The 11,503-nt window shown below is 38.3% G+C and overlaps 1 protein-coding gene across 2 annotated transcripts in view; it reads left to right on the plus strand.

Moving 5' to 3' along the window:
* POLR3G (RNA polymerase III subunit G) overlaps nt 1-11,503 on the plus strand; it is a 54,559-nt gene that overhangs the window by 8,929 nt on the left and 34,127 nt on the right. For both annotated transcript variants that reach the window (XR_002823829.1, XM_023730099.1), the window contains exons 2-3: nt 5,589-5,738; nt 8,092-8,221. Coding sequence is in view for 1 of the 2 variants with exons in the window: in XM_023730099.1 (XP_023585867.1) it covers nt 5,622-5,738; nt 8,092-8,221 (247 nt within the window). In the remaining variant the exon portion in view is untranslated. The remainder of the gene's footprint in view (nt 1-5,588; nt 5,739-8,091; nt 8,222-11,503) is intronic.

The following is an 11,503-nucleotide window of genomic DNA, read 5'->3' on the forward strand; positions in this document are numbered from 1 at the left end:
GAAAGCCTGTGTATAGGAGGAGTTAAGAACAGAATTAGAGAAAAATTGGCCAGTGAGGGTAGGAGAGCCTGGAGAAGGTATTTTAATAAAGCCCTGGGAGGAAAGAGTTTCGGAAGGGAAGAGTCAATTAAGAGCTGTGTGCTTCAGAAGTCCAAGAGCATGAACAAGGAGAAAAAGCCAGTGGATTTTGCCTTGAGGGGACCATTGGTGACCTTTGCATTTTAGCATCCTCTGTGCGTAGTTCTCCATCACAAGTCAGATAAAAGCCACACCCCTCACCACAGTTCACAGAGCTCCACAAGATCTGGCCTTTGCCAGCCTTTCCCCTTGCTCCTTACCAACTCTACTGGCTTCTTGTTCCTTAGACATCTCCAGCTATTGGCTTCCTCTGGGCCTCTGTACTTGCTGTTCCTTCTGTTTATATCCATCTTCACCCCACTCCTCCATCTTGTGACTCATGGGCCTTCTGCAGGGCCCTGCTCAGATTTATTCTCCCCAGAAACACCTTCTGTGACCATCCTGTGTGAGTCACCACTGTCTAGTTGCCTTTGAGTCAATTTTGACTCATGTCGACTTCATGTGTTTCAGAGTAGAATTGCACTCCCTAGTGTTTTCAGTGGCTGTGATCTTTTGGAAACAGATTGCCAGGCCTTTCTTTCGAGGTGCCTTTGGGTGGATTCGAACTGCCAACCTTTTGGTTAGTAGCTGAGTGCTTAACTGATTGCACTGCCCAGGGACTCTAGTCACCACCATAGCCCTACATTATTCTCTTTCCCTTTACCATTATTTATTTTTTTCCAAAGGACAAAACATAATATTTCACTCTTCCTTGTTTACTCATTAGTATTCTTTCATCCACTGAAGTGTCAGTCCTGAAGGCAGGGACTCAGTTTTATTTCAGTGCTCTCTGGTTCCTTGCACAGTTCCTGGAATGATTAATATTGGTTGAATGAATGACTGAATGAAGTTAGGGCCCTCCGAAGTTAGGAAGATTTGGATAAGAGGATATGGGGAAAGTTGGTATAAACCATTCAAGAAGTCTGGTAGGGTGAAAAAGGAGCAAGGTAGTGGTTACACCAATTTAACGGATTTCAAAGACTTGGGAGCAGTTTCTTCCATGAGACAGTTACCAGAGTCCAGAGACTATCCCTCAGCTCTGTAAGTCAGGAAAGTGAATTTACCAGCTCCCTCAGGTATCTGGCACTGACTCACCATAGCCAAACTAGAAAGATGGGTTTGTTTGGCCAGAATACCATGTGATTATTAGGGGTATCTCAAGAGCTAGGACTGATTTTTTTTTTTTTTTTTTCTTCTGAGGGTAGTAGATCCACTAAATGGTAGCAATTTATGCACTCAAAGATTGCTTGATAAATACAGAATTTCTGAGTCAGCAGTTCGATATTTCTCAATTGGTATTTCCATCAAGCAGGATTAGTTAATGTATTCTCTTTTTAGGGTGAGTTTTCCAAACTGCTTCCCAGGGCCAGTTCCGAAGATCCTGATGCAGCCGGTTTAGAACTTAAGAAGTGCCTGGGACTCTCTAAGTTTACCAAGTCCCCCAGGTAATTCTTACCAACAGGCAAGTTTGGGAAACCCTGCCTGTAATTGTTATCTATCTTTAGTTAGTGGCAAATCCTGAACTGGAAGGAATCTCAGTGATCTTGACCATGCATACTGGGCTCCCACAATGAGCTTCTTAGAGTAAAGGGGTGAACCTTCTGCTCAGCAATGTCCATACTTGGGAGACCTGGTTTTTGTAGGCTCAGCATATGCTTCAGTGACTCAGCAGTTGAAACCAGGCCGTTTGGATATTTTCTCTCTCTTGTAGTGTGAACAGATGGAATGAACTCAATTAATTAAAAAAAGTACCTTTCCTGTATGAACTATGGTTCAATTTAGTAGATAAGAGAAGTTGATTCCTGGTAGAATTCCAGCTAATAAATACAGAAAGAATCATAAAGTTTGTATATCACCATTTTGCCATCCATAATGAAATAATGGATCTAGACAATAATCATTAATGACTCCTAAAATCCTTAGGTGAAAAGCTGATGGGAAATGTTTTACTAGATGAAACAGACTTACAGTGCCTGAACCCCCTCACCAGAACATCACCAAGAGAGAAACTTCATGTGCATCCTGATGTGATGCAGTAGGAAAAACAGAGCATCTCCTTTAAGTATTATTGCACCAAAAATCAAACCCAAACCTAAGCCTCTAGTCCACCTGTTTATAGGAAATACAGGGAATGGGGGAATGTGTTAACCACATCTCTGGTATGCAATCAACCAAATCCAGAATATGGGAAACTATACAGCCTTGCTACTCAAAGTGTGGCCTGCAAACCAGCAACTTGGTATTGCTGAGAATTTTTTTTTCTTTTAGAAGTACGGAAACTCAGGACCCATACTAGGGACCAACTGAATCAGAATCTGCATTTAAGACCCCCATGTACGTAATTAGCACTTATCTTAAAGTTTGAGAAGTATTGTGCAGGACCATGACCTAGTTTCTTCAGTAAATAAATGGTAAGAAAAAAAAAAAAGAAGGGAGAACAGTTACAGTTTAAAAGACGTTTTAGAGACATGTCAATCAAATATCATGTGTGAACTTTTTGTATCCTGATTTGAACAAACCAAATGTAGCAAACATTTACCTGACAACTGAAGAAATTTGAATACTGATTATGTATAAAATGATATTGAAGGATTATTGTTAAATTTTTAGATGTGATGTTATTGTTATTATATCTTTTTTCTTTTTTTTAAAAAAAAAAAAAGCACTTACCTCTCAGAGAAAATACATACTGAAAAGCTCAAAATAATCCAGGAGTGTGGGGGTGGGAGTGGGAAAGTATAGATGAAATGAAAGTAGCCATATACTGATAATTGTTGAAGCTAAGTGGTTGGTACATGAGAGTTCATTCTACTGTTCTCTGTAGTTTTGTATATGATTGAAATGTCCATAATAAAAACTAAAAACAACAAATCCACTGCTGTGGATTTCAGTATGAGTTGGAAAAACAACTTCCCCACAAAATGGCATACAAAGAGTCTTAGTTTAAAATGGCAGTATTAAAGATAATAATAAAATCAACTTCTGATGTTCTAGCAGTTATTAAGAGGGGAAATCTTTTCAAATATGGAGGCATGTGAGGATGAATGTACAAAACGTGCAGTGCAAAATCATATCTGAATATGTTCTCAGTTTCTTATAGCCATTATATGAAATCAGATGCCATCCTATTGGAACAATTCACAAAAAGAAAAAAGGAAACAATATTTCAGGATAGAAAGGTGTTGAATATATTATTTGATTCCATGTGTGTAACTGGAGCCATAAATGTAATAAGGACATTTAAAATGTGCAATCAATGGACCTTTTAAAGTGCAGTGCCTTGGTATTGCTGTTCCATGCAAATGAATTAAAAAGGTCAGAGGATCACATCCTGAGTACTACATAGATTTACAGCAAAACATCCTTTAAAGTGTTAAAAAGCAAAGATGTCACTTTGAGGACTAAAGTGTGTCTGACCCAAGACATGGTATTTTCAGTCACCTCATATGCATGTAAAAGCTGGACAATGAATAAGGAAGACTGAAGAAGAAATGATGAGTTTGAATTATGATGTTGGCGAAGAATATTGAATATATTGTGAACTGCCAGAAGAATGAATAAATCTGTCTTGGAAGAAGTATAGCCAGAATGCTCTTTAGAAGCGAGGATGGCGAGACTTCGTTTCACATACTTTGGATGTTTTATCAGGGGGGATCAGTTCCTGAAGAAAGACATCATGCTTGGTAAAGTAGAGGGTCAGCAAAAGAGAGGAAGACCCTCAACAAGATGGATTGACACAGTGGCTGCAACAATTGTCTCAAACACAGCAATGATTGTGAGCATGACATAGGACCAGGCAGTAGTTTGTTCTGTTGTACATATGATTGCTATTAGTCAAAACCAACTGTAGGGCACCTAACAATACCACCACATTTTGTCTTATCCATTCATCTATTAATGGACACTTGGGTTGTTTCCATTTTTTTCTGTTGTGAATAACGCTGCAGTGAATGTTGGTGTACGTGTATCTGTTTGAGTCCCTGCTTTTTAGTCTCTTTGGTATATACCTAGGAGTGGGATTGCTGGATCATATGATAATCCTGTTTAACTTCTTGAGGAACCGCCAATTTGTTTTCTATAGCGGCTGCACCGTACTGCATTACCACCAGCAATGGATTAGGGTTCCAGTTTCTCCACATCCTCGTCAACACTTGTTATTTTTCAGTTTTTCTGCTAGTAGCCATCCTAGTGGGTATGAGTTACATTAATGACCTTTTGATCCTGGAATGAAACCCTGAGAATACAACTATGTGAAGTTTTGTGGCTTGTGTAATTTTGACTGGATTCAGAAATGAGACTGAGGGGGCAGAAATCACAGTAGCTCATCATCTTCCCCCAGGTAGAATGGGAAGACGTATTGTAGATCACTTGCGCTAAAAGGGTTAAATGACACAATATTATCTATAGGGAAAGACATTTAAACAAGGTGCATTATAATCATCACTACCGTTGAATTCAGAGCTGTAGTGAAAGAGCCCTCGGGTAGGAATCCTTCTAAGTACACTGCTGGCTCAATTCTCACCTAATACTGTAATCATGTTTCATAAGATTCCTTACTATCATATCACTACCGTCCCCATAGTTGTTGAAAATATAGGTTTATTTGACCTTTAACTATTTCATCTATTTTTCTCTAAACTTTTTTTTTTTTTTTTTTTGTTTGAAAAACCCTTTTAAGGGGCCTTACCCCCCCCCTCAAAAAAAAAAAAAAAAAAAAAGAAACCAAACCCACTTCCATGGAGTCAATTCCGACTCATAGCAACCCTGTAGGACAGAATTGAACTGCCCGTGGGGTTTCCAAGGCTGTAAATCTTTACAGAAGCAGACTGCCACATCTTTCTCCCGCGGAGCGGCTGGTGAATTTGAGCTGCCAACCTTTTGGTTAGCAGCTAAGCGCTTTAACCGCTGTGCCACCAGGGCTCCTTTTCAACGGCCTTACTGATCCCATTTCTAAAAGGACAGCATTGGACTACATTTCAAGGATCCTTTTTAATACTCAGATTTTGGAAAGAATAAATCATTTAAAATTTTAAAATATCTATGACTGATGTTAGTCTTGAAGTCTGTATAAAAAAGCAAGGTCACCTCCTCTTTTGACCAGCCTGACCTTTTCTTGTCCACATTTTTTACATGTCTCTGAGACCCGGTTGTGACTCCACGATGGGTGGAGGGAATTACCTGCACTGACTGTGCAGTGGTCAGGGCAGCGGCTCAGAGGAGACAGGGTCAGCCCTCCACGCAGGACCCTGAGTGAGCGAGCTGAGGCCATCATCATCTCACCTGCCTAGCCAACTGGATGGGAGTGGTTCATGAATCAGATATAACATATTTTATTTCTTCACAGGGTTTGCTTTCCAGTATTTTAAATTGGCCAGGCTATGTAAAGGGTAGAGTTTTACATTTTCTTTAAAATATTAGTTGCATTTTTTTATATAATCTAATAAACCTTAATGATTAATGATGTCTTTCAGAATTTGCTCACTTTTCTGGTATAACCAGTTCTGATGGCTGGGAATAAAGGAAGGGGACGTGCTGCTTATACATTTAATATTGAAGCAGTTGGATTTGCCAGAGGTGAAAAGTTACCTGATGTAGTATTGAAACCACCCCCAGTATTTCCTGTAAGTACATTAATAGCTAAATTCTTATGGTATGTTTTTCATGTTTCAGAGAATATTAAAATTCTGTATAGGACTTAAATATATGATATCACTATGATATCCTAAATCATAAGAAAGTAAAAGAGAGCCTAAGTTTCACTTGGCTTTAATTTAAATATTTCAACTGTTCTTCCCTGAACTTTTTCTGATTTCCAGACTGCTTTCTTAAAATACAGAAAGCAAAACAGTATATGCTATTCCATAAATCTACTCAGTACTGTATGAACCAAGAAAAAGTTATTGTTCAATCTTTGTATCTTCTTTTGCTGTTATTGATATCTTCCAATCTCAAAATCATATTTTAAAGTCAAGTTGGGTTTTAACAGTGGTTTAAATCTCCTACCCTACCATATTTTGCTTGATGATTTTCTTATATTATACTTATAGAATTAATTTTGTCTCTTAGTATACCACTTGGCCTTTTTTTTTCCCACTAAACTTTTGTCTGTATTTTACTTATTTCCCTATTTTATCAAATTGGCTTTGAATTTTATTGCTGTTTCTCTAAACATAATAATTTCTACTACATGTAGTGTTGCTTTTAGAGTATGCTTCAAGCTTAATTGGCATAATTAATGTTTAATGCTTTTGCTTTATGTGTAGTTTAAAAGACAAGCTTACATTTCCAGATGGTGTATGTCCTGTGCTACAAAAAATTAAAAATCATAAAAAATAAGATATCCCTCTACCTAGGAATCCCTTCCCTATTTCACAAGAAAAAAGTCCTTCATCGAAGGATTTGTATAAGTAAAGGGTCCCAGGCAAAGGTCTCTGAAAATCTAGATTTCTCGCATAGACAGTCTCTGCTGTTTGCTTTTGATATTTTGCCTTTCTGGTATTGAGAGTACCAGGAAGGCAAAATATGCCTTATAATCATATAATGTTACTCTACGGTGATTTCTTTAAGACCAAGCTCTTCTCCATGCCTGATTAGAGATTATCTCTAAATACTAGGAATGCTAGTTCAGAGTGTTATTTTATACTTGGAATAAAATTAAAATTCCTTACTACTTCCTAAAAGGTTCTGTCTGATCTGGTCTGTCTGATCTCTCTGATCCTTTTCCTACCACGGTCCTTCTCACTCCTCAGCCCTGCTGGCATCATTGTTCCCTCAGGCCTTTCCTCCTGCCAGTGTCCCTGCCTGTAGCCATCTGTCCCCAGTTCTTTGCGTGAATGGCTTCCCAATTTCATCCAGGTCTCTGCTGAAATTGAGTTGCCAACAGGCCAGCCATGTTTATCCTCCAGGCACGCTGTCAGTTACTCTTTACTCTGCTTAATTTTTTTATGTCACTTGACATTATATATTATTTCATTTGCTCACTTATTTGCTTTGTGTTTCACCCCTAGAATGTAAGTTCCATGAGGGCAGGGACTTTTAGTAGTTCGCCATGGTATCTTACCTGTTGTCTAACAGTGTCTGGCTTATAGCAGGCACTCAATAAATAGATGTGAAATGAATGAATAAATTCTGAGTCAAATTGAAATTATACCCTATCTTTTGTCCCCTGTGTACCCTGAGGGCCCAGTTTTTAATGAATATGTGTGTGTGTTTACACATGTACAAAACTCATATATATGTGTGTGTGTGTGTGTGTGTGTTTCTATCTGAATACTTAAGTTCAAACTTCACTTTGCCATTTACTAACAATTACAGGGTTGCAAATTGTTCACTTCTCAGTTTTTTCACTGTAAAAAGGGAAATATTGGTAATGCTTTAAATAAAATAATGAATGTTGAATATTGAGTACATTCTGGGTTTGTTTGTTTTTTAACACAGTATTTGTCCCACCATTATCAGCACCACTAATTGAGGCTAATGGTGGCACAACGATTAAGCACTCAGCTGCTAACCCTAAAGTAGGCAGTTAGAACCTACCTAGCAGCTCTGTGGGAGAAAGACCTGGTGATGCTCCTATAAAGACTACAGTGTTAAAAACTCTATGGGCCAGTTCTGCTCTGTCACATGAGGTTGAAAATTAACCGTGTCTATGGTGCCTAACAACAATTGAGGTTAATAGGAAACTGGAGCACTTGCTGTCCTTTGGGAGTCTTGATTTTTAAAATGTGGAATCATATAAGTTAACAAACTAGTAATACAACAAAATGATTATCAGTGTGGTTTTTAGGGCCGTTAGGAAAATTACGCTTCTTTCCTACCTCTAAAATAAGAAGAAAGTAGGAAATGGGCTGTGTGTCATAAGTCCCCCAGACCACCCCAGGAAATAAAACTGACATTTTACAGAATATAGACAAAGAGCATATTAAATTTTAATTTATTTAAAACAACAACAACGTTATCTCTTAATTTAAATAGGATACAGATTATAAACCAGTGCCACTGAAAACAGGAGAAGGTGAAGATTATATGCTGGCCTTAAAACAGGAGTTTAGAGAAACAATGAAAAGAATGCCTTATTATATAGAAACACCTGAAGAAAAACAAGGTTTGTGTTTGACTCTTTGATTATATGGTTTAATGTATACATATGAAACTATGTTTTGGTACAATATATGTGATAATTTGATGTTTATTGATTCTTTTTGATCAGAAATTATCAGCTACCTTGAAAAAACATATGTGCATTGATTCAACAGAAAAATACTTTAAAATTTTTGATGCTTTATTTTTAAAAATAAACCTTTCATAATAAAAGCTTTATATGTTTAGTGAAAATTGAAAAAAACATAGAAAAGTACTAAAAAGGTAAAAATCACCTGTAATGTTTATGTCTAGAGAACTGCTATTAATAATTTATCATGTATTTCAGTTTTTTCTTCTGTGTATTTTTTAATGAAATTTTATAAATTCTTTTTATAAAATTTTAAGTATTCTTGGAAAATGACTGGTATTCCATTGTATGGGTATAACATTATTAATTATGACTAATTCACATGGAATCACCCTAAGTTGGAATCAGATTGAAGGCAACTAGCAACAACGATTAGATTAAAAATTGTTTCCAACTTCTTGCTCATATATGTAATGCTGTAATTACTATCCTTACACCTTGTACAGAAATCTTTATGTAGCTCTCTGATTATTTATTTAGAATAAAAAATTTAAAAGCCTTGACCATTTTCGGGCTTACCACTTACATATCAGATAAGTGAGAAGATAAAAAAATATTCATCTGTGATGCTAAGAGCAAAGAGGAGAAATTAGAGAAGCTTGATGGTCTGAGATTGGGAGTGGGAAGTGGTTTTGGAGGAAGGAAACCCATTCCTGAGTAGTTATTTAGCAAAGAAGAAAGGTATTGATTTTCAGTTTCTTCCTTTGATTGTTGAAATTAGAGAGATCAGTATCATCCTTGAGTTCTCAAAACAACATCATTAAAACATGAGAAATACATATAGTATTATTTCGTTCCATTAGAATTAAAAATGCATTCCCTTTTTCTTCTCTCTAGAAGACTTATAACTGGCTAAGAGTCAAAAAGCAAGTCTTTTATCTTGATATTACATGTACTTATAACTATAAGAAGCATTTTAGATAATTTTATTCAATTTTTTAAAACATAGCTGCTTGAAGGTATATAATGGTTTGATAAGCGATACCTTTACCTTAAAAATACTGAATTTTTTTACTTTCATGATTATGTTGCATGTTTCTTTCTGTTTGAGTTCAAAGGTGAAATTAATGCACTCATTCTAAAGGTTAAACAAAGTAAGACTGAACCAATATTAATACATTATTATTAACTAAAGTCCATAGTTTATTCATATTTTCTTAGCTTTACCTGGTGTTTTTTTCTGTTGCAGGATCCCAGCCAGGATACCAGATTATATTTAGTTCTCATGTCCCCTTAGGTTCCTCTAGACTGTAACAGTTACTCAGATTTGTGTTTTTGTTTTTGATGACCTTGACAGTTTTGAGGAGTGTTGGTCAGATATTTTGGAGAATGCCCTTTTATTGAAATTTGTCTGATGTTTTTCTCGTGATTATACTGGGGCTATAGGTTTTTGGAAGGAAGAACGCAGAGGTAAAGTACCATTTTCATCACATCATATTAAGTGTACATACTATCAACATGATTTATCACTGGTGATGTTGACCTTGATCTCCTGGCTGAGGTAATGTCTATTAGGTATCTTTACTGAAAATTACTCTTTTTTTCCTTCTTTCCATACTATACTCTATGGAAGGAAGAAACTAAGAGCAGCCTCCACTTAAAAAGTGTGGATTTTGCTTCCCCTCCTCGAGGGAGGAGTATCTGCATAAATTATTTGGAATTTTCTATAAGAGAAATTTGTCTCCTCTCTCCTATTCGTTTATTTACTCAGTCATTTATATCAGTATGGACTCATGGATATTTACTTTATAATACAATAGTACATTTTAAATTTTATTTCTCAATTTGTTCCACCTTTGGAACAGTTGAAAGCTCTTTCAGTTTGCATCTGTGTCCTTTTGATATATTCCCGTAAATGTAGGTTTTGTTTTGTTTTGAGAATTTTCTTATTTTCTGGTGATACAAGATACTCCAGGCTCATCTTATATATTTCCTGCACCAGTCTGAAAATCAGCCATTTCTCCAAGTAGTCTTAGTTTCTTTTATTAGAAAATGGTATTAAAAACCAAGATCTGGGAGGCAGGGCCAAGATGGTGGAGTACTCAGTTGCTTCCGGTGGACCCTCTTACAACAAAGACCCCAAAAAACAAGTGATTCGATTATATATGGCAATCTGGGAGCCTTGAACATCAAAGGCAGAGTTGAGGAACCGGACTGAGCGGCAGGGGAAGGGAGAGACAGTTCGGAAGCAGTGAGCAGTTGCCAGACCTGACCCGGCGAGAGCCTGGGCCCTTCAGGCCTGAGCAGCTCGTGGGTGAGCGGTGAGGCAGGCAAGTGGTGGTACTCAGGAGGCGCATTTTCCACACCAGGAGAGACCCAGTGCCAGAGAGTCTACATGGCCACCCAGAACCAGTGAGAAGCAGCCCTCATCGGCGAAAGATAAGTGTTTGTGTACGGCTTACTGTGCAGATAAAAAACACCCTCGTTAGAGAAAAACCTCTTTCCCATTAACCTCCCCGCTCCCTGCTCTGCCCTGGGTCCTGGACCGGCTTCAGCAATTGCCCAGTCCCCTGGGCCGGAAGTAGGATCTGTCACATGCCTGGAGCCATTCTCCCTGCCTTGGAGAATGAACAAATTAATAAATGGGAAAAAATAAACTGCCGGCTCCCCTAAGCCAGGAACCCAGGGTAGGCACAGCTCCTTTGCCTAGGCACACGCATAAGGGATCCATGGACCTTGAATGCCTTCCACCTGCATAGACTTGTGTGGACCCATCTCAACAGCATAGGCCCTCATTACCATAGTACAACAGGGTATATACCGGAACTCTAACTTCCACTGTTTCAGCTTTGAAGTAGCAGGGTCTTGACATTTGACACTGCTCTGCCTATTAAACAGGGTCTTTACCTACCCACATCAGGTGCCCGAAGACTGGTGTCTCCACCCACACCACCTGCGATAGGGGCCCATGAGTAAGAGGTATCCCCCAATCCTTACAGCCAACAGCATTAGGTGCTCACAGCGTGGCTGCAAAACCCACCCACATACGTGTTCTAGGGAAAAGGGACACGCCTTCCCCCTAGACACTCAGGGGTGGCTGTCAGCCACCTGTCTTGCTCGGAATGTGTCCCCCTGCCGCAGCCAGATGCCTGTGCCTACACCAATCACCAATGCCTGTCTAGGACTGTGAGAGCCTACACCACACACTTGGTGGCT

Source organism: Trichechus manatus, unplaced genomic scaffold (genome assembly GCF_000243295.1).
Source record: "Trichechus manatus latirostris isolate Lorelei unplaced genomic scaffold, TriManLat1.0 scaffold00032, whole genome shotgun sequence".
NCBI lineage: Eukaryota > Metazoa > Chordata > Mammalia > Sirenia > Trichechidae > Trichechus > Trichechus manatus.